This window comes from Peromyscus maniculatus, chromosome X (assembly GCF_049852395.1).
Source record: "Peromyscus maniculatus bairdii isolate BWxNUB_F1_BW_parent chromosome X, HU_Pman_BW_mat_3.1, whole genome shotgun sequence".
Taxonomy (NCBI): domain Eukaryota; kingdom Metazoa; phylum Chordata; class Mammalia; order Rodentia; family Cricetidae; genus Peromyscus; species Peromyscus maniculatus.
Window position 1 is genome coordinate 74,044,873 of NC_134875.1, and position 25,937 is coordinate 74,070,809.

At 34.5% G+C, this 25,937-nt stretch overlaps 1 protein-coding gene across 2 annotated transcripts in view; it reads left to right on the plus strand.

Moving 5' to 3' along the window:
- The window catches only part of Pof1b (POF1B actin binding protein), a 74,516-nt gene that overhangs the window by 41,374 nt on the left and 7,205 nt on the right, over nucleotides 1-25,937 (plus strand). For both annotated transcript variants that reach the window (XM_076562903.1, XM_076562902.1), the window contains exons 7-15: nucleotides 3,060-3,190; nucleotides 7,467-7,494; nucleotides 8,790-8,864; nucleotides 13,024-13,116; nucleotides 13,961-14,074; nucleotides 15,066-15,218; nucleotides 15,506-15,625; nucleotides 17,762-17,890; nucleotides 18,731-18,813. In XM_076562903.1, coding sequence (XP_076419018.1) covers nucleotides 3,060-3,190; nucleotides 7,467-7,494; nucleotides 8,790-8,864; nucleotides 13,024-13,116; nucleotides 13,961-14,074; nucleotides 15,066-15,218; nucleotides 15,506-15,625; nucleotides 17,762-17,890; nucleotides 18,731-18,813 — 926 coding nt within the window. The remainder of the gene's footprint in view (nucleotides 1-3,059; nucleotides 3,191-7,466; nucleotides 7,495-8,789; nucleotides 8,865-13,023; nucleotides 13,117-13,960; nucleotides 14,075-15,065; nucleotides 15,219-15,505; nucleotides 15,626-17,761; nucleotides 17,891-18,730; nucleotides 18,814-25,937) is intronic.

Consider the following 25,937-nt stretch of genomic DNA (forward strand, 5'->3'; position numbering starts at 1 on the left):
TGTTGATAAAGTAAAGAACATATTGGAAAACAGAGGTACTATGTTTATATAAGTGTTTAAAGGTTTTATATAGAATAGTATCTATATAAATCTTTGTGTACAACTTCTAAGTTCTATGACATATAAACATACTTGTGATATTAACATTACATTTTAACTCATCTACTTCATGACTTCATATAGGAGACTTTACACTGTTTAATAGACAACTTTTACTTCTCTAGGAAAGCAACTCCACAATGTATATAGTCAAGTAAACTAACATTGTGGACTATTCACCCAGATTTTCTTCTCTTTTTTTAAAACATGTGTTTATTTATTTACTTACTTATTGTGTGTAGAGAGATGGCATATACATGCTGCGGGAGCACACACTGAAGTCAGAGGAAAATTTTAAGAATCTATTCTCTCCTTCGACCATGTGGGACCTGGGGATTTTAATGCAGGCCATTGGGCTTGGAGGAAAATGCCTTTACCCACTGAATGATCTCAGTGGCTCTGACTTTTTCTTTCTTTTAAAAGAGCATTGCTGATTTTGAATTTGAGATATCTGAGTCATTTATCCAGTCCTCTCATCCAGACTTTCCAAAATATGAATCTGCATTCCTTTTAAGGAAATCAGTTAGATTTATTAAGGAAAAACAGAGCTTGCATGAGTATGAGGGGATTTTTAAGAAGGGCTATGGCCCATGAATATACATTTCTTTATAAAATTATGATGAAAATATACTGTGATTTTATTCAGCATTTATTTTTGCTAATCTGTGTTTTGTAAACTGATTTTCTTATTACAGATATGGTTATGAGTGCCTGTTCTTGCTTGCATTCTGGTCCTTCCATTTGTCTCAGTATACATGGACTTTTAGGGTATTCCTTCAGCAGAGGGGTTGAAAAGGAAGTATTAGTAGTCAAATTTGAACTATTCATCTCTTCATCTCATGTTCAAAATTAAGACAGTATAGAGTATGTCTAAGCTATTTCTCTCCAGGCAGTGAGTCCTTGAATGATAGACAAGGTAGTCAACAGTATTAGAAAGATTAGCAAGGGAATGAGGCCAATAAAATATGTCTGAGTTAGGACAGTAGTCATAATAATTTGTCTCAAAGAGTTTAAATGTCTCTTATGTCTGTAATTTTTTTTCACTTGGCCCTGAGCTACTTTTTTTTCCATATCTGATTGACTAGATATTAAATCCAAATAAAAAAGTGAAGTATTAGGTAAAAATATATAAAGGACATTGGAATGAATAGTTTCTTTTAGTCTAACTTTTTTTTTTTTGATTTTTCAAGACAGGGTTTCTCTGTGTAGCTTTGCATCTATCCTGGGACTCACTTGGCAGCCCAGGCTGGCCTCGAACTCACAGAGATCCGCCTGCCTCTGCCTCCCGAGTGCTGGGATTAAAGGTGTGCGCCACCACAGCCCGGCTAGTCTAACTTTAATATACACTAATAATCAAATGGACTTTCATCAAAGTGATAGTAATTCTTCTATAATCAGTACAATTGAAGATATTCACATTTTGTTTATCCACAGTAGGTGGATATGAAAGGAATGTTGTGGGCTGGAGAGATGACTCAATAGTTAAGAACATGTACTGCTCTTGTAGAGGACGTGAGTTTGATTCCCATCACCCATATTAGGTAGCTCACAGCTGCCTGTAACTCCAGTTTGAGAGAGTTGACAATGTCTTCTGGCCTCCAAAGGCACATGTACAAACCCACCCACAGACACACACACACACACACACACACACACACACACACACACACACAACTAAGAAAAAGAAATGAAATTTGGTGATAATTGGAAACTGATTTATTTATTTATTTAGCTATTTCATTTAAGCAACTATATTCAAGAATTTAATATTACTCCAGAGGGGATGGAGGACACTAAACACAACAGTACTGACACATATGAACTCAAAGAGAATGTGGCAGCATGCACAGGACCTGCATAGTTTTACATCAGATGGGATCTCAGTGCTGAGAGAAGACATGGACACAAGCCCCCATCCCTAACCCAGAAGCTCTTCCCAATTAATAAGCACTCACAACTGAAAAAAAACCAAAATCACTTTTCTCGAAGGGAGTCTCAATGGGTATACAAACCACTCTTAAGTACATGCCTCATGCCCAGCAGTAGATGGCTAACACAAAACAAACTCAATAGCATCTTTGGAGGTTCTTTGTGTCAAAAGGCTTTTGACAGGGCATTTTCTATTATTCCTCCTCCTCCTCCTCCTCCTCCTCCTCCTCCTCCTCCTCCTCCTCCTCCTCCTCCTTCTTCTTCTTCTTCTTCTTCCTCTTCTTCCTCTTCTTCCTCTTCTTCCTCTTCTTCTTCTTCTTCCTCCTCCTCCTTCTCCTCCTTCTCCTTCTTTCTTCTTCTCCTTTTCCTCCTCCTCTTCCTCTTCCTCCTTCCTTCCTTCCTCCTTCTTCTCCTCCTCCTCCTCCTTCTAACCTTAAATGTCTTTTGTGCATGTATTATGGCTTCTGGTTTTATGCTTTCAGGGGATTATTATGTGTATAAACAATCGTCTTTCTGCATCTATGTATATATCTTGTGCTTTTTCTTTATCTTTTTTCTTCTGTTTGCTTTATCCTATTCCAGTTTGTTAGATTTTGTTTTATTTTATTTAATTATTATTTTTAGATGCCTGTTTGTTTTCTAAGGAGAGACAGAACGGGTGTAGAGTCCAGTGAGGGGAAACATGAAGGGAATCTCAGAGGACTTGGAGAAGGGACAACTGTGATCAGAGATACATTATAAGAAAAACACCTATTTTCAATAAAAGAAAGAAAAATTAATGTTACTCAAGTTTTGCATTCACTAGATTACTTCTAATTGAGAGAAATTAAATTGAAAATACTGTTTCAATGTTGATTTTCCTTGCAGTTCTTTCCCTACTAAAAATATACACATCTGATGCATAGACAATTCAGTGGCTTGATTCATGTGATGATTCTAATAGAATTTTTATTCTTTAAATTTTCATATCAATGTATCTGTGAGCTTAGAAAAACAATATTGCTTATAATTATAATTGATATTTGCTTTAGGTGATAATTCAGGATGATGGCCCTGAAAAATTGGACCCCAAATATTTTGGAGAGTTGCTTGCTGACCTAAGCCGCAAGAATACAGACCTATATCACTGCTTATTAGAACATTTGGAGAGAATTGGAGGAAGGTACTATAAATGCATTTTTTGTCTTGATGTTGCAGTTGTCAAATAATTTAGTCTCTTCTTGTAATTTTAAAATTAAACATTTAAAGATTTTTTTTTATGTGTATGCATGTATGCCTCAATGAGTTAATGTACACCACATGTGTTCAGGTGCCCTCATAGTCCAGAGGTAGTTGGAGACCCTGGGATTTTTGTTACATGCAGTTGTGAGATGCCCAGCATCGTTCTAGAAATGCAACTTGGATCCTCTCACAGAACAGTATGTGGTCCTGACCACTGAACATCTCTATAGCCCTTAAAATAGCCTTTTTGAAGAGTACATTCAGGTTTACAGCAGAATACCAGTACTCTTAATGAGTAAATAGATCAATTATATCAGAGAACTGAGCAAATGTTTCATTTTAAAAGTTAATCAAGGGGACTGGAGAGATGGCTCAGAGGTTTAGAGCACTGACTACTCTTTCAGAGATTCTGAGTTCAATTCCCAGTAACCACATAGTGGCTCACAACCATCTATAATGAGATCTGGCGCCCTCTTCTGGTGTGCAGGCATACATGCAGGCAGAACACTGTATACAAATTTTTTAAAAAGTTAATCCATCTGATTGTGGTGGCCTCACACCTGTGATCCCAGCCTTCAGGAGGCTGAACTGGCAGAATGCCTTCATTTTGATGACATCCTGGGCTACATATCTTATCTTTCCTGGTGGTGCTGTATAGCAAGTCTATGTCTCAAAAAGATCAAAACCAAACAAAGGAGAGTTAATGCACTTTATGAAAATCAGCAGAGACCTCATTAACTACTTTTAGATCGTTAAGAATTATGTATGTTTTCTTTTGTATTGTACTTTGATAACAAAAACCACTCCTTGGGAAAGAAGCTAAATAAAATGACTGACATATTAAAAAGACAAAAGATAACAAATGATGGTGCAGATGTAGAGAAGGAAATGAATATTGTGGTAATGTACAGGTATACACTAGTCATTATAGGAAAGAATATAGAGGACTTTCAAAATGAAAACTAGAGCTTCCATGTGATCCAGAAATCTGAACACTGGGTATATAATCAAATACAATGAAATGAGTATGTAAAAGACACACCTTGACTCCCATGTTCACGATACCAGGGAATGGAAGCAATCTGACAATCTACCAGCAGAAAAAAAGAATAAATTTCTATCATTTTCAACAACATAAATGGAATTGGAAGTGACTCTATTCAGTAAAACAACACAGGCACATAAAGCAAGTGTCACATGACATAGTTTGTAATTAAAAAAAAGAATTTCATAGAAAGTGAGAGTGGGATGGTCATTGTCACAAGCTCAATGCAGTAGAGGGTTCAAGGTGTAAATGTTACTCAGTGTACACTAAATTACTGCTGGATAAGGGCAAATTTTAGTGTGCTACCTGAGAGTGTTGACTACAGATAATGATAAAGAACTTTAAGTTTCAAATCTAGAAGAAAGGATTTTGAGTGTTTTCCTCATAAAGAAAATATGTTTGATATAATAGAAATGTTTAAAGTTATTTGAAAATTACACTATTTACACATGTATGGAAACATCACTTGGTGCCTCATGAATACATATAATTCTATGTGTCAATTAAAAATATATGGTTATTTTGACTTGATTTTTACATACTACATTTATAATAGAATGTATACTTTTACAACCAATACACCACTATGTGTATGCCATTGATGTGTTCTCAATTTATAAATATTTTATCTGTAAAGATTATATTTTATACATATAAATCACATACTATATTGATTTATATAATATATTGTATGTAACATATAAATTATGGAGTATTATATATTTATAAATAAAAAATTTTAATTTAGTAGATGACATGCAACTCTATATACTTCAATAATTTACCTTTTTTATGTGTACATGTGTGTGCCTGCATGAGTTTATGTGCACCACATGATTACAGGTGCCTGCACAGACCAGTAGAATTTGGATTCCCTGGAATTTGAAGGAATCATTAATTTGTTAATGACAGCACATGGCTATTAAATGAGTTACCTAGTGCTATCTAGTCAAAGCATGACTGTGACAGCAAATTACAAAGTAATTTGGAAGATAAAGGAATGTCAAAAGATTTTTTTAATTCAACATTTTCATTGACTGCATTCTTTTGCTTCTAAATTTTTATAATATAGAACTTATATAGCATATCAATATAGAGGGTATCAACCAATATGTACTATTTTGTATACCTTTTAAGTTAAAGAAGCGATATATTTTCCAGATCAACATTTATATTTAGTGCCTTTAATATATTCTTTTAATCTTTTGCCCATCTCTTTTCTATCAACTTTATTACCTTCCTACTACCAATTTCCTCAACTACTTTTTGTTCTTATTTGCTTGGCTATCCCACTTAGCAAAATGCTAACTTTAGGTAAGTCAAATGTTCTCACTAGGACTCTGTTTCCACTATCTCTTTCTACTACCATTTCTAAAACTCAGCTGCTGTCAGCCGTCCATAGTATTTAGGGAGCTAGCTACACAAAAGCTGTTTTATGTAATTTGGAATTCATTTGGCTTAATACAGGACTCAGTGTCTGTTGACTAAACGTATGCTATCATTACTGTTAATTCATTTAACATACAGCAAAGTACAGCTAATTGTTACATTTATTCCCTTATAAAATATAAGTTTTCTCTTTTGTGAAGTTTTGATCGTTATACCTAATCAACATCTTCTCAAATTACCCAAACTACTTTCTTCTCCCCCATGACCCAAAGAACTAGCTGATGCATTCAATTTCTTTTGCACAAGTTTGCTATGTTAATGTTTTTCTCTTCCCCACAATAGCCTATTCATTGAATGACCATAATATGCCAGATACTGTACTGTTTGTCTGTATCATAAAATTTCAAAACTAACCTTATAAAATTTCAGATGAAGATGTAGGTGGCATGTTATTAATAAGATTACTTATCTTCTGATGGCTTGAGATGTATTCAAATATTTTTAAATATTCTATTTTCTTAGCTATAAACTATGACTCAGCTTTTCTGCAAAATGCTCCCAAGATCTTGATTAGGTCTAAATGCTCCTCTTTTGGGCTGTAGTTATGTTTTGTGGATATTTCATTTTTTAAGTCTATCCCAATATATCTATTTGGCACAATACAACAAATGCCAAACACATACATGTAAACTATTGTACATGTACTATTAGGCATGCACTGGGAATGGGAATGTACAGCTCTCTTTTGCTGTAGTAGCTTGTCTATTTTTATAAATGTATGCAAGAGGCTTTTAACAGTGACCCACTTATCTCTATAAGCAACATTTTGCTCATAAGCAATTACATAAGGGATAAAGGGAGGAACTAATGTACTAAAACTCTAACTTAAAATATTTCTGTCTTGCTGTCAGAACATATACAACTGTTTTTCTGTTTATTTTGGCATGTTCACGTACATGTTCATACCTCATTCTTCTACTACGTGCAGAGGAGCAATTAGACAAAAATAAAATTTGATCTGTTGCCCTTGACAACACTGTAACTGTATTCTTCCAAGTCTTCACAATTCCTACAGGAGCATATACCAGATTGGTATAAACATTGACAATCCCATAAGAGTTGCCTTCATAATTTGGCTCCAAAAAAACACTGTCTCAATCTCTCTGTCCAAATATTCATTTTCTTGCTCAAAATCTTATTGTCAAACTAAAATTTTGATCATTTTGCTTTGTTTGGTGTAGATTCAAATACTGTTCTAACCTCATGTCTTTCTAGTACACATAGATTAAATGAATTGACCTTATCTTGAAAGTTTTCATTTTGATAAAATGGAATGAATAACATGAAAACAGTAACAGAAACTAGACTCAAAATTGAAAGTGAGAACCAGAGGGAGAAAAGGGAGGTAGAAATAGAGAAAACCTGTAATTGTTTAATTACCTAAGGACAATTTGCTGTCAAGCACTTCTACATCTACCCTCAGACAGACTGGTGAAAATGGATGATGTACTAACTAATTCTGCATATTTTATAATTTTTTATTTGGATGTTACCCATTTTTAGTAGGTCAGCTAATTCTAGAAAAGTTATTTTAGTCAAACTAAGTGAAAGTTCCATATATATATATATATATATATATATATATATATATATATATATTTGATTCTAACTTAAACTAGTACTATTAGGATATACAAAATATAAAACAAGTAGATCAGGCATATTTATATAAAATTACTGAATCCATTTTCCTAAAGTTGTCTTTTTATTGTTATTCTTGCAGCAAACAAGACTTTGAGTCTTCAGATGCAGTAAGTCCAAAAATCATTAAAATTAAATAGACAACAAAGTACATCGTGATTGTGATACCAATAATATTCTTTTATTTAGTATATTTATTAGACTGGAAACACAGGTTAGTAAAATAAATAATGTTTATATCTTTGTAATGTCTACAAATACAATAACCACAAAGAATAGTTTTGTGATTGTCACTAGGATTTAAATTGTCATTGTTGAATGCACAATTAAAATTTGCCTGATCACAAAACTGTTTTCAGAAGACAGAAATTTATACAATAAAAATCAATTTCTTCTAATATGCTTTAAATATAGTGTGTGACATCAATTGGAATTTAAAAACCTTTGTATCAATTTCTTTACATTTGCAATTTTGTAAAACTATTTTAATTTAATAAGCAATAAATAGAGTTTATTTTAGTATAACAAAAAGAACAACTGCCTCTTATATATTATTTTATTTTATCATTATTTTCATTGTATCACTATTCTACATTCACCAAAGTAATTGTGTATGTCTTTAATTGCCTTTGAAAAGCACTTATTTTAGCTTCTCTCTTAAATTTAGTTGAAGCTTACAAATGTTGCTGTGGCAACATTATAATCTCTCAAAAGTCACCATAGCCTCAAGCAAATTTTCTTTAAGTCCTATAATATCTATAATTTTATTTCACAGTTTTCATAATTTAAAATTTAAGCTTCTCAAACGTGTCTACCATCCAACAAAACTTGGTTTTGGAGGATACAGTGATGTTATTTTCAGTGGAATTTGAATTATTATAACATTGTTATTATCTCCATCATCATTATTATTTGCTTTTATGAGACAGGATCTGGCTATATATATCATGGCCTTGCCTTGAACTTATGTAGCACAAGCTAGCCTTGCTCCTCTTGCCTCAAACACTTGGGTCCTGAGAGTATTGGCATGTAGCACCATACCCAGATAAGTAACCATTTTGTTTGAAACTGCTTTTTCCTCCACCCCCTTAATGCTGTGGAAGCACTATGCCACCTGGCCCTAGCCCTAAACTGATCTTTTAAAGTAGAAATGGAATATTTGGCTGGTTGCCCAAATCTTTTCTCTAACAATCTCTGGAATTTAGTATTATTTCAAAATCTGTGTAATATAACTAAGGATTTAAAAGTGAGAATTTGTAAAACTGTAAATGGTATTCATAGAAACTATTCTTTGAAAAGTAACTTAATCTCCCCAAATATGCCTTTTTACACAAAAGCCTATAAACTGCGGCCTATAAGACTAAAATATTGATGTTTTCAATGGATAAATTCCATTTTCTTACAGTCAGAAGACATTGAGTCATTGATTCCTAAAGGGCTGTCAGAGTTTACAAAACAGCAAATTCGTTATATTCTGCAGGTAAGATGGGATCAGTGTCTGACTTTGATATGATAGGTTTTGCTTCATCTTATTGTATTTTATTTTGTCATGTTCGGTTGTTATCTCTAAGAAGCCTGCCTGTTCTTTTCTACTGTGAGACAGAAAGGGAGTGGTTCCAGAAGAGGGTGCGAGTCTGGAGGAACTGGGAGAAGTTGAGGGAGGGGAAAGTATAATTAGGATATATTGTGTGACAAAATATTTTCAATTAAAAAAAGAAAGTAGTAGTAACACTAAATTTCAGATCAACTTACATTAATTTTTAATAATTTCTTAGTAAACTCAAAGTGTCTTTGTGTGTGTGTGTGTGTGTGTGTGTGTGTGTGTGTGTGTGTGTGTGTGTGTGTGTGTGTGTGTGTTTTAAGAGATCACATTATAGCTTAGATAGATCACCAAAACTAGAATGTTTAGCATTCAGGAAATCAGGTATTGGCTTACTCAGAATCACCTTCCCAAGGGTGGCACTGTCCACAGAGATCTGGACCCTCCCACTTCAATCATCAGTCAAGACAATTGCCCACAGATATTCTTTGTTCTGCTTCTTTATGAAATACATGGCACTTTAGAATTCCATTTTGATTTGTTATTGTTTTGGGGTGCAACTTTTTCAGTGGTTTCTCTTGCTATCAAATTATATATTTGTGAATCCAGTGTGTGAATTTGAGCATTTTTCCAGTTTTAGAAAGCTGAAAGCTTTGGGGTTTTATGTCTCTTTATCTTGTATTTATAATATTATTCTGAAACATTTCTTCTCCTTTCATAAACAACATATTAGTATTATAATTTTTGTTTCAGCTACCAAACATAAGAAGGCTAAGCATACTTATAGCCCTTCATGTTTACCCATATGATTTTTTTCCTTCTTAATGTCCAAAATTTCTTGATTTAGAATTATATTCTATTTAGAGAAATTCCTTTAGCTGGTCTTTAAAAGTAGGTCTAATAGTGACTTATTATTTCCATTTTCCTAGGCCCAAAAAATATCATGATTTGTTTTCTTCATTTGAAAAGGAGCTCAATTTCATTAGATATACAATTTACAGTTGATATTTCTGTTTTTAGAGTATTTGAAAAAACAATATTGTATCAGTTTTTCCCGTCTCTGTGATTTCTAGGTGAAATCTGCTATTGTTTTATCTGGTTTTCCCAGTAACTAAGGTTACTCTCTCTCTCTCTCTCTCTCTCTCTCTCTCTCTCTCTCTCTCTCTCTCTCTCTCTCTCTCTCTCTCGCTTATTTTATGGAAGAGTCTGACTCCTCCTTTCCCGGTGTTGGACAATTCTAACAGTTCTTTTTATCTTGATATTGGCACCTATCAATTGATTTTCCTTATCAACTTGAGACTTTTTTTGTCTTTCAATGGTTAGTGAATCTAGATGGAAACTTGAGCATTTTCTTACTGTGGTATGAAACTCTGAGTCTTATTCAGATTTTTTTTTAGAAGGTCACCTCCTACAGTAAAAGATCAGAGGAAGTAACAGTTTTTATTACTGAGAATTGAAAGTGAAGGTTCTCCTAATTGGCCTGTCTACATATGATAGGACGGAAGGCTTTATGGCATTAAGAATACAAGAGAGTTTGGGATCATTTTTTTGCTGTTAGGATGAAAGTCTCATCTCTCTACTCTGCTTTTTCTGACAAGATCCTAGAAAATAGGGTTGGCGTATTGCTTTAAATCCTGATCATGGCGGAAGTCTGGGCTCATTTCTCAGCCTCTTTTCCTTAGGTGAGATCCAGTCAGTTTCCTCAGTCTAACCTGATGTGTTGGTTGGAATAAAATTGTTATTGTTTAAAGTTTTTTTTTTTCATTGTTTGTCTGCTCCTTTCATGGTCATTAGCCTAGAGACAAAGTTTTTCATCATCTTGAGCCCTTCAATATTTTTTATGTATAATTGTCTGTGATTTTTCAGTCATAATAAGAACATCAGGAAAGCCCAGGTGGTGGTGGTGCACGCCTTTAAACCCAGCACTCGGGAGGCAGATCTCTGTGGGTTCGAGGACAGGCAACAAAACTACACAGAGAAGCTTGGTCTTGAAAAACAAACAAACAAACAAAAAGAACTTTAGGAAAAAGTATTTCTCTTCCTTCTTTACAGAAGCTGAAGTTTCCCAATAAACAAATGTGAATAATTTACTGTAAGAATTTTCTCTCCTTTGAAATGAGTCAGTTTCATCTGTATTTCAACACTAAAATTTATTAGTATTGGGGAGTATGTTATGTTAAAAATATTGACAAAAGCGTAGAACTTTACATGTATTTCCACAATTTCAGAATTTATTGATTAATAACAAATTCAGAAGCTGTCAGTATGTTGGCTGTACTTCAACAATTACCCCTCATTGATTTCATATTATGGCCATTGGACATAACAAGGTCTTTTATTCACATCTCAGCTACTACTATTAATGCACATATTATACATTTTATGTCACACAATGACATATAGGATGCAGAATTGCTAAGAAACCATTAAAGAGACTATAGGATTCAAAGAAGTTTTCCTAAAGGCCTGAGCAGTACACGCATACAAATTCAATGAGAGCCATTGGAGGTAGTTAGGTAAGATATTAAGGAACCCATGCAGAAGGAGTTTTTCAAGACAAAATCTCTTCAAGGAAGACATGGTTCAAGGGTAGTCCATATAAAGTCATCCCATCTAATGTCAATTCCAGTAAACCATGTCAGGAAGATAGGGCCATCACCAGCCGTAGTTCTGGGGTCAGATCTGAAAGTTGTTGATCACTTGTTGATCCCAAGATGCAAGTACCACAAATCTGGTGATATGTAGATAAGTCTCCATAAGTCAGTGTCAGGTTTACCTCCTTTTATATGAGTGTTGCATCATTTGTTTGTCTGGTGTGTATGATAGACTTTTGGACCTGGTTTTTGTTTTCTATGGTTTTGATATGCCCATATTCCCATGTGTTCTTCATCTAATTTAATTGCAGAAGTTCATAGGTGAAAATATTTAATTTGTCTAAACAGATGATTTATTTTTCAGTTTGTGCCTCGTGGTTCTTACTGAGTTATCACTTGCATCCAACAGAACAGGGAGTCATTCTGCCTCAGGATTTGTATTCAAAATGCAGCAATCTAGTTCTGTTCCCTATTCAGTCTCAACAGCTTTGTGTGATTTTTGAGGGGCTGGACAGATGAATCACTTTTTACCATAGCAGAGAATCAGGTTTGAGGTCCCAGCACCCATATAAAGTTAACAACATTCAGTAACTCTACTTTCAGGAGATTTGATGCCCTCTTCTTGCCTCCCCAGGCATCAGGCACTCGTGATGCATATCTATACATGTAGGCAAAAACACTCATACACATGTTATAAAATGAACACATCTTTTCAAGGAATGTGCTGTGAGGTATCTTACATTCTAAAATGTAGCAAACAGCCTTTGGGGCAAACAGAATCAGTCAAGGCAGGGTACTTCCTGAAAACAATAGTTGTGAGGCTTAGAACAGAGCACACTGTACTCCACAGACTTCTTTATTCTTCCTATCTCAGGCACAGTCCATACACATCACTGCACACTTAGGCAAGTTCATTTTAGGGCTTGAAAATTAAGTGCCTCATCTCTTTTTTAATCACTTACACAAAGATTAAAATAAAAGCAAAATTTGATGATAGAATTTTGCTGTATGAAGATGATACTTTTTTCATACAAAAGAAAAAAAAAAGTCTTCCAAAGGCATAGTTGAAATCCTTTGAGGAATGTTGCTTGACCTGCTTGAGAGCATTATTCAGAAAGTTCTTTTTGTCTCTAACCAAATAATGTGCTGAGAGTGAGAGGGCATGGGAGGGGTCTGGAGGAAGGGAAAAGAAGGAGAAAAGTGATGATATTGTAGTTTAATTAAAAGTATGTATAAAATTCTGGGTTTGGTGGCACAGGCCTTTACTCTCAGAATTTGGGAAGCAGAAGCTGGTGGATCTCTGTGAGGTCAAGGCCAGCCTGCTCTATCTGGAAATCAAGTTCCAAGACAGTCAGGGCTACACAATGAGCAACTATTTCAAAAAATGCATTAAAAGTAAATTTTCTAAAGTTTTTTTCATAGGAACAGAAAAAAAAATATGTTTGCTTGTGTTATCTATTTTGAAACATTAGTACAAATAAACCATCAACTGCTTTCTTCCCCAGATGAGGGGTATGTCAGATAAGTCACTGAGACTAGTGCTGTCCACGTTTAGCAACATACGGGAAGAACTTGGACATCTTCAAAATGACTTGACAGTAAGATTGATTTTGACACTTCTTTCCAAAGTGTTTCTGATTGTTTGCTTCCTAACAGAAATAAAAATATTCAATATACTTTTTAAATGTATTGCAACAATATTACATCTACCTAGACATAAATTATTTGTGAAACAGCTAATTAGCATTGAAAGATGACAAAAGAACTGCCCCATGAATACATGAATGTATGTTGATATGCACTAATTATTTAATTTACCACTAAGATAATTTAATGCTTAAAGCCAAAGAGTCACCTACAAAACTAGAACAACTGTAGTTATTTAATAAAAATTTTCTTCTTTCCTGTGATAATAAAGCATACTTTGAATTTCTCTTTTAAAAAAGCTTGAAACTCCCTTCCTCCCAATAGTTAACTTTCCTATTTTTTATTTTAATTGGTATTCTTGGTACCATCAAGTAGATACATTCTGAATAATCTCTTCACAGTGAAAAACACCTTGAGGACTTTGGAATGTTTTTTTCCCCTACTTTTCTGGTTTATTTCTGCATTTCTCATGAGTGTAGTTGGACTTTAATTTGAAAATTCTCCACCTGCTGGGATTAAGAAGTCTTTGTACATTGAAGTAAAACATAAAAATGATTGAGAACTTTCTGCTTCATTGCACTTAGCAGTAGCCAATCCATCAAAATATTCCTTTTAACACAGGTGTTCAAAGTTTGTGTTTTTCTATCTTATATTTTGCTTGACTTTGAAGAATTCTACTTTGTTAAGCAATGACAGATGAAACAAGTTTTTATTTAAATTTTACAACATAAACAAGACTTTGCCTCTTAACAATTTTATATTACTCCAAGTCCTAATAAGTAATTTTGCCTTTAGTCACTGGAAAATGACAAGATAAGACTTGAAAAGGACTTGGCATTCAAAGAAAATCAAATAAAAGAGTATGAAGAACTCTTGGCATCAGTGAGAGCAAATAATCGCCAACAGCAAGTAAGTTGATGTCTTTTGTAGGTGATACTCTAGATTGATAGCTTTCCATATGCACAAGTGCTAGCATATTTAAGTTCTGAGATACAACCCAGACAGTGTTAAAATCTGATGGAACAATTTCTTCATCTGAAAATTGAACAGCTTCGCATATTTTCAACAACTGAATGTCCTCCAGAAAAAAAGGGCAACCTTATGTGTTATATAGTACACACAACACACAGTTCTCTGTATTTTGGAGCAACAAGAATTGCCAGTGAAAGTCTACGTTGACTCATTCATCTAATTTAATGATACATTAATTGGGAAAAAGAAGCTTCTGTAGATCTTACATTTGTGTACTGAATAAACAAGGGAATGAACTTAGGCCCATTCTATAGTTGTATGAGCAGAGATAATTCTAAGCAAACTGTAATGGTCCCCTAGAGTTCTTTCTCTTTTTTTGTCTCATAGCTTGCCCAAAGATTTTACAAAGTTGCTATTTTTACCACAATCAAGGGCATGACCATTTTAGTGACTGTTAGCATACTATGATGTGGTGAATCTATCAAGAATCTAATACAAAATTGGGACACTGAAATTTTTTTTTTTTATTTTACAATACCATTCAGTTCTACATATCAGCCACGGGTTTCCCTATTCTCCCCTCTCCCACCACCTCCCCTTACCCCCAGCCCACCCCCCATTCCCACCTCCTCCAGGGCAAAGCCTCCCCTGAGGACTGCGATCAACCTGGTAGACTCAGTCCAGGCAGGTCTGGGACACTGAACATTTTATATGAATGTTACTTCTTTTTGCTCAAGTTAGGCAAATGAGATTAGGGACAAGCATAATATGTAGTATGATGTTTAAAATATCATCTAAAGGCAAGAATTTAAAAAGATTCAGTTTGAAAGCATTTGCTTCAATTTTCTCAATGAATCACTTAAAAGGACATTTCCTCTGTAAAATCAAAATGCATTTTTCTTATGGACTACATGTGTCTTCCTTACAGCAAGGACTTCAAGACTCAAGCTCAAAATGTCAGACACTGGAAGAAAATAACCTTTCTCTTCGACATACACTATCAGACATGGAATATAGACTAAAAGAACTTGAATATTGTAAACGTAATTTAGAGCAAGAGAATAAAAACCTTCGAATACAGGTACTAATTTTTATCATATTGTCCTAGATATGTAATTATAAAGCTGTCACTGTTAATAGAATATAAAACTTTACCTTGTGAAGTACTTTAACTCCCTTCTGTTGACCTTAAATGAAAGTTTTATTATTCTTACACCTGAACCTTATCAAATAGCTTCTCATGGTCATTTTTATTATTTCAATGTCGTATTTAATCACATGGTATTCTTGTAATAATAAATATTAAAACTTAATATATATTTCCTTCTTAACAATCCAATTATAGACAGTTATTTTGATTTTGTATAGGTATCTGAGACTTGCACAGGCCCGATACTACAAGCTAAAATGGATGAGATTGGCAACCATTATATGGAGATGGTAAAAAACTTGAGACTTGAGAAAGACAGAGAAATTGGCAAGCTAAGGGTATGTTGATCGTACATTGCATGCATGCATATATATAAACTTTTAAAAGCAATAGTGATGTTAGACCTTGAGAGGTAAGTCAGAGGTTAAAAACATTTGCTTTTCAATCATGAGGAGCAGAGTTTGGATCCCATCACCAATGTAACAAGCCAGGCATCCTTCAAAGGCCTATAGCTACAGCTCTGCAAGATCTATCTCCCTCCTCTGGCCTCTGCATGCACATACAAGCATGCACACACATGCATGAACAGATAATTTAATACAGTAAATTTTATTAAAGATAATAATTACTATCACCATTACCACCACTCCCCCACCCTACCACTCTTAAAAATAAAAATAAATAAATAGAATGATTTTTATAATTTTAAAGCTAAAGAGAAAAATAAGTAAGTTGATTTTTTAAATATTTTCTTAAACCTTTTCTTATGAATATACTTCTGAATATTAAAAAACAGTGAAATTTCTAACTGGTATTTCAAGTTAAATTTTTTATACTGTAGGTTAATTTTTCTTCTCAGATGGTGAAAAAGAATATTAATTTCATTATCTTGATTTTTATTAATTTTTAGCAATTTATATTTGGGAAATGGGTGGAGGACCCTTCATAATATTACTTAATGCATGTTTATTCAGAAACTTGTAATATTTAAAATTATATAGCTAAGCCATAGTTTAGCTGGATGATTATGAATATTTTAGTTAACTTTTTTAAATTAAAAAATAATTACTCCATTTTCCTTCTCTTTCCTCCCTAAAATCCCTTCTCTATACCCATCCTTTGCTCCCTCTCGAGAGCCTGGCCTCTTTTTCTTTAAATGTTATTATTGCATATTTTTTACAAATGCCTAAATAAATAAATACAACCTGCTCAGCTATTTAGTGTTTTGTGTGTGTATATATTGGTATTGAATAACCAATTAAGGGATTCATCCCTAGGGAAACCTATTTCTCCCACTCTCTGCATTCCTTAGTTGCTTGTAGTTCTTTGTCCATGGGTGCAGCCTGGTGAGATTTTCCCATTCTGTGTTAGCATGTCTATTGTCATACTTCTTCAGGTATTGTTTAGGCAGGCATGATGTTGAAGCATCATGGGTGAAATTTCCCAGTCATTTCTAGAAGGGTCAATTTCACAGCAGATTTACTGGTTCTCTGGCTTTTACAAGCTTCCTGCCCCCTCTTCCATGGTGTTCCCTGAGCCTTAGGTTCATAAATTGTGTTTTAGATATATCAATTGGGGCTTGATACCTTATGATCATTTGTTCTCTGTATTTTAACAAATTATACATATTAAGGACTTTGTCATTCATGATAAGTTATACTGGATTTTGTTTAATTAGGATATTTGCAAGGATATAGTATGTTGCCTTATAATTCTATGTTGAATGGATTTAACTAACCCTTAATTTACTGAGTCCTAAATGTAGACAGATGCATTTAAATATCTTAGTAGACAAAATGACCAGTGAAATTGTTTTCTAAAATAAATTGAACAAAACTTAATTTGATAATAGTTCTACTAATTATTCTACCAAATATCTTCCACTGGTTTCCTCTTTTCCAACCTAACATTATTAGTAACACTTTAACCAAGTAGGTTCTATATCCACATATGGGGAAGTAAGAAAGACAGGACATTTATTCAGGCATCTTTTTTTTTTTTTTTGAGTTGTGCCGTTATTATGTTATTCTGGGTTACTTCTAGGATTCATTTAACTCTTGAAAATAATGCTTATCTCCCTGGGATTCTGTGAAAATTCATTTAAGACACACATCAAAAGTAATTTTGTGAACTAAAATTCACAGTATAACATTAAGATTGAAGGTGCCTTAATTAGTGTTTGAAGAAATCCAAAATGCCTATTTTCTTAGCTTTATTTTATTGTTATGGCCTAAAGCAATTATTGTACTTAATCATAAATAGCAAACACAGATTGTTTAAAATTAGAAATATCTAACTAACACTTCAAGTTATATTTTATATCAATAAAATTCTATAGACATTTATGGAAATTGATATAGCATTTTTCATTTGATGACTAGCTATGTGACTTGATATAACTATACTTCACTGGAATTCAGTTGTATGTTTTTTAAAAAAGAGCATCATAATAATTATTGTTTCTAAATCCTTAGTCTCAATTAAACCAGTACCAAAAAGATGTTTCAAAAAGAGAAGGAAATTGTAGTGACTTCCAATTTAAGCTTCATGAACTGACAAGCTTGCTGGAAGAGAAGGATTCTCTTATAAAGCGTCAATCAGAGGTAAGAAAAAGAAGAGGAAAACACAGGGTGGAGAAGAAAAGTATAATTAGGTTCTATGGAACAATTACTTCCCATGTATTAGGACACATTGAACTGCAGAGATGGTTCAGCTGTTAAAGGCTAGACTCTTAAAACATTAAGGGAAGGATCCATTACCAAGATATACTTTACTACACATGAGAGCATGTATGTGAATAGTAAAATTTCTGTTTGAGAAACAATTCAACTGAAAGCAGGAATGGAAGTTAAATAAAAAAGACTGGTGTTATACCTTTACTATTTCTAAGACATGTAATTTATATTTCATTAGCAGTGAAATTCCCCAAAGCCTGTGAGCTCATTCTAAGGTCATGAACTCCTCTTTCATTTAAGAACTGTATTATATCAGCAGCATGTAGCCCCAAATCTGCCATACAATAGGTACTAAAGGAACTATTAAAAATAATGGGCTAATATTTTATTGTTATTATTTAAAAAATGGCATTTGCAGTAACATTCATGATAAATTCCTGTTTGGATTCTGAATCTGCTTCCTTAATGAAATTTCACCATCATTATTATTATTCATTAACCTTACTTTTCAATTGTTCAGAACAAACAAACAAACAACTCACATTCTCATACTTAGAGAACCATATCCAGTCAATTGTTGATATCCTACCTTAGTTAGTGGGTTTCTTTAAAGGCATGTTTAGCATTTTGGCTACTGTGGATCAACATTAGTAGGATTAGAACACTACATAAAAACAAAACAGGAGGAGTGGTTGGGGTTGTTATTAGTAACCTTATTACCTCATGTTTATATTTCTGTTTAAATAATCATTATGTTTTATTTGTAAGGAACTCTCAAAGTTGAGACAGGAAATATATGCATCCCATAACCAACCATCCAGTAGTGGAAGGACTACAATCACCACAAAAAAGTAATGTACTTTAAAATGGCACTTTAATATGTGAAATTATCATAAAATTTAAGTTATTATTCTCTTAGTTGGTGTGTATATCACTAAAAAGAATTTATTTTTTTACTTGTAAGCAATCCCACTGAAGAATGAATATTCAAAAAAGACATTGCTACCATGATTAGGACAATTGTTTATCATATCGATAGTATGTTAAATATTATAGAAGTAAAAACAAATAATCAGTTGTTTATTATGTATGACACAGTATGTATTTATCGGGTGATGAATATTTAGGTTGTGCTCAATTTTGGACTATTATGAACAAAGCTACAATGAATATCTCTGTACAAGTGTGGAATATGTACTTCAATTCATTTGAATATAGACTTAGGAGTGAAGTTTGCTGGGTAAGATAGTAGTAGTTTCACTGCTTTCCAAAACAGTTGCGCCATTGTATACTACAAACAGTGGATGGAGGGTCTAAGGTTTCTCTACTTTTGCCAATATTTGTTAGTGTCCTCTTGGACAACCTAGTTGCTGAGGTGTGCTATCCATTTGTAGCTTTGATTTGTATTTCACTACTGATGACACTCTTGCATTATGTCATATATCTCACATATATGACACAATATATTTATATAAATGATGCATATATATAAACACATATGAAATACATATATTCTTTGGATAGAGTTCCATTAAATTCCTTTTCCACTTTGAATTGACTAGTTTTTATTGTAGAATCTTGGTTTTATTCCATGGATCTCTTTGTATTTATGTCACTGTCACACTACTATTAATCCTATAGGTTTTAGTAAGTTTAAAGCCAGATTATTTTTCCTACTAGTTGACTCTTGCTTTTCTATATGAATCTTAGGATAAGTTTGTAGAATTATGTAAAACACAATGTATTTAAACCTTGTTAAGTTCTCACTGCATTTCATAAAGTATATATAATATTTTAGTTCTTATCAACATCTTAAAAATAGTAAATATTCTAATGCACACATATGGGGACTTTTAAAATTAAAGCCTATCTTTAACTCATTCCTTCCTCACCAAATTCTTTATTCCTTTGGCTGGAGTATGTACAGGTCTTGTGCATATTGTCACCATCACTCTGAGTTCATATGTGTGCCTGCCCTGTTGTTTCTGGAAAACACTGTTTCCTTGATCTTATTGACCACCTCTGATTCCAAAGTCAATTCTTGTTTTTCTTTTTTTCTAAATATATATTTTATTTATTTTACTACCTGACCACTGTTTCCCCTCCTTCCTCTCCTTCCAATCCCTCCCCCCATCTCCCCTCTGCACCCATCTACTCCTCCTCTGTCTCTATTCAGAGAAGGTCAGGCCTCCCGTGGATATCAGTCAAACATGGCATACCAAATTGAAGGCTGAATGAGGCAATCTAGTATGAGGAATAGGGTCCTAAAAGCTGACAAGAAAGTCAGAGATAGCCCCTGCTCCCACCGTTAGGAGCCCCGCAAGAAGACCAAGCTATACAACTGTAATGTATATGCAGAGAGTCTAGGTAGGTCCCATGAAGGATCCCTGGTTGTAGTTCAGTCTCTGTGAGCTCCTATGAGCCCAGGTTAGTTGATTCTGTGGGTTTTCTTGTGGTGTCCTTGACCGCTCTGGCTCCTACAATCTTTCCTCCCTATCTTTAGAAGGATTCTCTGAGGTCTGCCTAATGTTTGGCTGTGCCTCTCTGCATCAGTTTCCATCAGATGCTAGATGAAGTATCTCTGATGACAATTGGGCTAGGCACCAATCAACTGAGTATTGCAGAATATCATTAGGAATCATTTTATTGTTTTTTTTTCTAGTCATGTTTGGTTCTATCCTAGGTCTCTGGGCTGTCCAGATTCTGGTTCCTCGACCTCCAGGTAGTATTGGGGATAGGATCTCTCTTGTGGCATGGGTCTCAATCTGGACCAGTCATTAGTAGGCCATTCCCATAATTTTTGTGCCATCTATACCCCAGCACATCTTGTAGGCAAGAAAAATTGTAAGTTGAAGGTTATGTGGCTGGGTTGGTGTCCCAATCCCCCCACTGGAAGTCTTGCCTGGTTATATAGGAGATGACCAGTTCAGGCTCCATATTCCCTATTGCTAGGAGTCTAGAAGACTGGAAGACCTCCCATGCTCATGGATTAGTAGGATTAACATGGTAAAAATGGCCATCTTACCAAAAGCAACATTGATTCAACACAATCCCCATGAAAAGTCTGACACAATTCTTTACAGACCTTGAAAGAATAGTATTCACTTCATATGGAAAAACAACAACAACAAAACCAGGATAGATAAAGAGTCCTGTACAATAAAGGAACTTTTGGAGTTATAACCATCCCTAATTTCAAGCTGTACTACAAAGCTATAGAAAAAAGTGCATGGTATTGGCATAAAAACAGACAAGAAGGTCAATGATGTTGGATCAAAGACCCAGATTCAAATCCACACATGTATGGACATCTGATTTTTTGATGATGAAGAAACCAAAATTAAATAATGGAGAAAAGAAAGCATCATCAACACATGGTGCTGATCAAACTGGATGTCAGCATGTAGAAGAATACAAATAGATCCATATCTATCACTCTGCACAAAATTCAAGTGTAAGTGAATCAAAGACCTCAACATGAAACCAGATACACTGAACCTGATAGAAGAGAAAGTGGGAAATATCCCTGAACACATTGGCACAAGAGAAAACTTTCTGAATAGAACACCAATAATGCAGGCACTAAGATTGACAATTAATAAATGGGACCTCATGAAACTGAAAAACATCTATAAAACAAAGGACACCATCAATAGGACAAAATGGCAGCCTTAGAATGGGAAAAGATTTTCAGCAATACCACATCAGATAGGGCGCTAATATTTAAAATATATAAAGAATTCAAGAAACTAGACATCAACACACCAAATTACTCAATTAAAAATAGGGTACAGGCTCTAAACATAATTCTCAACAGAATCTCAAATGGCTGATAAACACTTAAAGAAGTGTTTATTATCCTTAGCCATCAGGGAAATGCAAATCAAAACAATTCTGAGATTCCATCTTACACCTGTTAGAATGGTTAAGATTAAAAACACAAGAAACAGCTCATGCTGGTGATAATGTGAAGCAAGGGGAACACTCCTCCATTGCTGGTGGGAGTGCAAACTTGTACATCCACTTTGGAAATAAATATGGTGGTTTCTCAGAAAACTGGGAATGGATCTACCTCAAGACCTAGCTATACCATTCTTGGCCATATACCTATAGGAAACTCCATCCTACCACAAGGACTCTTGCTCAACTATGTGCATAGAAGCTTTATTGGTAATTATCAGAAGCTGGAAACAACCTATATGTCCCTCAACTGTTTATTTGAGTATTATTCAGCTGTTAAAAGCAATGACATCATAGAATTTGAAGGCAAATGGCTGGAGCTAGAAAAAAAATCATCCTGAGTAAGGTAACCCAGACACAGAAAGACAAACATAGTATGTTCACTTCTAAGTGGATATTAGTTGAAACAGATTACCATGCTACAATCCACAGACACAGAGAAGCTAAGTAACAAGGAAGACCCTGGGAAAGAGAAATAGAAGAGATTTCATGGGTGGACTGTGGGCAGGTGGGGATGGGAACATGAGGGATCAGGTGGGAGAGGGAAAGAGGAATAGAGTACTGAGAGAGATAACAGGAATTGGGGAACATCTTGGGGACAACTTGAAACCTAGCACAATGGAAATCTATGAGGCTGACCCTAGCTAAGACTCCTAGCAATGATCTCACTACACAGCACTGGTGTTGTAGTTACTTTTCTATTGCTGTGAAGAGACACTGTGACCAAGGTCTCTTATAAACTGCTTATAAAAAATGTTTAATTGAGGATTTTCTTACAGTTTCAGAGGGTGAGTCCTTGATCATCATAGTAGGTAGCATGGTAGGTAGGCAGGATTGCATTGCACTGGAACAGTAGCTGAGAGTCACATCTGATCCACAAGCACAGGGGAGAGTCGGGGAGAAAGGGAGGGAGAGAGACAAAGAGAAGGAGGAGGAGACAGGGAGAGAGAGAAGGAGGGAGGGAAGGAGGGAGGGAGGGAGGGACAGAGAGGGAGGGAGGGAGCGAGGGAGGGAGGGAGAGAGAAGGAGGGAGGGAGAGAGGGAGGGAGGGAGAGAGGGAGGGAGGGAGAGAGAGAGAGAGAGACAGAGAGAGACAGAGGAAGAGAGAGACTGAGTGAAAGGAAGACTGGAACTGGGATTTTGAAGCCCACCTTCAGTCACATATCTCCTCCAACAAGACTATAACTCCTAATCCTTCCCAAGACAGTCCCACCAGTTAGGGACTAAACATTCACATGTATGATCCTGTGGGTGCCATTCTCATTCAAACCCTTATACCTGGCTGGCTTAGAACTCTTTGTTGACCAGGCTGGCCTCCAACTCACAGAAATCCACCTGCCTCTGTCTCCCAACTGCTGGATTAAAGGTGTATGCCACCATGCCCAGCTGTCTTTCAATTAACGAGACAGTAATTTGTAGTTTTTAAATTATAAATCTTACACTTCTTTGCTGTGTTTTTTCATGCTATTATTAGTACAATTATTTTCCTTTTAGGAGAAAAACTTCCTGCGTATGGGGTTTTTGCCTGTAAGTGTGTCTGTATACTATGTACATGTCTGGGTGCATGGGAAGGCCAGAAGACAGCATTGGATCTTCTGCAACCGGTTACAGATGGTTTTTAAGCCACCATGTGGGTGTTGGGAATTGAGCCAGAGTCCTATGAAAGAGCATCCAGTGTTCTGAACCTCCAAGCCATTTCTCCAACTCCTAGAATTATTTTCAGATCCTTTATTATAGGGATATAGGATTACAGTTGGTAGTCTATGTATTCATTTTATATTCCTCAAGGTTAAAGATCCATTATATATATATATATATATATATATATATATATATATATATATATATATATATATTACTGAACTCATCAAAATTATCTTATATGAGATCATTTCATTTGGAAATAACATCTTCATTTTCAATTTAGGTACATTTTATTTCCTTTTTCTTACCTAATTACCCTGATGCTTCTAACACAATGTTAAATAGAAGTAGGAAAGAGATAAAGGGATTTTTTTTTTCACTTTTCCTGAGCTTAGCAGGTATGTAGGTGAAATCTACTCTTTATTTTTCAAATATGATGTTAGCTGTAATTTTTTATATAATTGAAGATATTCACTTTCATTCCTTATGGAGTTCTTTTTCAAGTTATGACAGTGCTAGAAAATTTATATTAGATGATCAAAAGAGTATGTGCATGGTTCTATAAATAATATATGACATTAAGTGATTTTTTTTTTTTTGATTTTCCGAGACAGGGTTTCTCTGTGTAGCTTTGTGCCTTTCCTGGAACTCACTTGGTAGACCAGGCTGGCCTCGAACTCACAGTGATCTGCCTGGCTCTGCCTCCCGAGTGCTGGGATTAAAGGCGTGCGCCACCTCCGCCCGGCCATTAAGTGATTTTTAAGATGTTAGAATCTCAGAATTGTTTGAGTCAAATGCTCTTGTTCCTGTTATTCAATTATTTTTATATGTTATTGGATTTGGTTTACTAGCATTTTGTTGAGAATTTTTAATTCTGCATTCACAAATGCTATTCATCTGTTTTTTCTATTACTCTTGTGATATATTTCTGGTTCTGGTAGCAGGTTACAACTTACTTCAGAGAATGAAATCAAAAGTGTTTTTTTAATCTTAGTCTTTGGGAGAGTTTCCAAGGATTAGCGTTAATTCTGTAAATTTCTGATACACTATGCTAGTTGCAAATATTTGAGGATTGTTTTTCGTTTGTGGGAAATTAGTTTGTGTTTGTTTTGTTTTTCATGGTTTTTCTGTTTGTTCTTGAGATAGATTTACTCTTGGTATTCTCCCAAGAATTTATTCATATCATCTGTGTTACCTAGTCTTTTCACATACAGATTTTCATGGTACTTTTATATACTGATTTTTATTTCTTCAAAGTCAGTAATAGTGATTTTTTCTTTTCCCCATGTGATTTTAGTAATTTGAGTTCTTTCTTTTTTTTCTTGGTCAATCTGTATTAACTTTTACCTTGTCATTTATATTTTTATTTTTATTGATTAAATTGGCTCTTTAACAATTTCGCACATGTACACAATGCACTCTTTATTCTCCCTTCCCATTGTCTCTTATTTCCCTCTCATCTATCACCTACCCCTCTTTCCTCCAAATCCCTTTTCCAGATCCATGTCTTTTTTATTTATTCAACGTCAGTAACAGTGATCTTCTATTTTACCTATGCAATTTTAGCAATTTGAGACCTTTCACTTTTTCTTGGTCAATCTATTATTTGTTAATAATTTAGAAAGAATTTTGATTTCAGTAATCTCTATCTCCCATCTAATCTTTACAATTTTATTGTGTGTGTGTGTGTGTGTGTGTGTGTGTGTGTGTGTGTGTGTGTGTGTGTGTTGGCTGCTTTCTCTTATTTAAAGATTTCTAAGATACAAGCCTAGGTGACTGGGATTGTTCTTTCCTCATAAAAGGGGCACTATAGCTGGAATATTTTCTCTTGAGCCTTACTTTCACTGTATTGCCCAAGTTTAAGTATGCTTTATTATTGTAGTTGTTTAGGATATTTCCTTTCTTTTTCATTTGTGCTATGAATGGAACACAGGGCTTCATACATAACAAAGAGGCAAGCACTGTGAGACATTTACTGCCAGCTTCTGGAAAATATTTTGTGATTTTTTTTTGGGGGGGGGGATATACTCATCAATTGTATCACTTAACTTGCAAAATATTTGTGAATTTCTTAAGGTATTCACTTCTATATCTGATTTCACTCCATTTTAACTAGAACATACTCTGTTTTTCTTAAAGTTATCGAGTCTCATTTCATAGTCTTAACATTTAGTCTATCCCACCCAAAATTCCATATATATTCAAATATATATATTTTAATTCTTTTTAAGTAGAAAATATTGATGTTCACTAGGCATGGACGTAAAATGCTATTCAAGCCTATTTCCATGTTCACATTCTGTCCAGTTTATTATGTATAGAAAGTGGTTATTGAAACCTCCACATATTTTTTACTTATTTCCATGTTCAA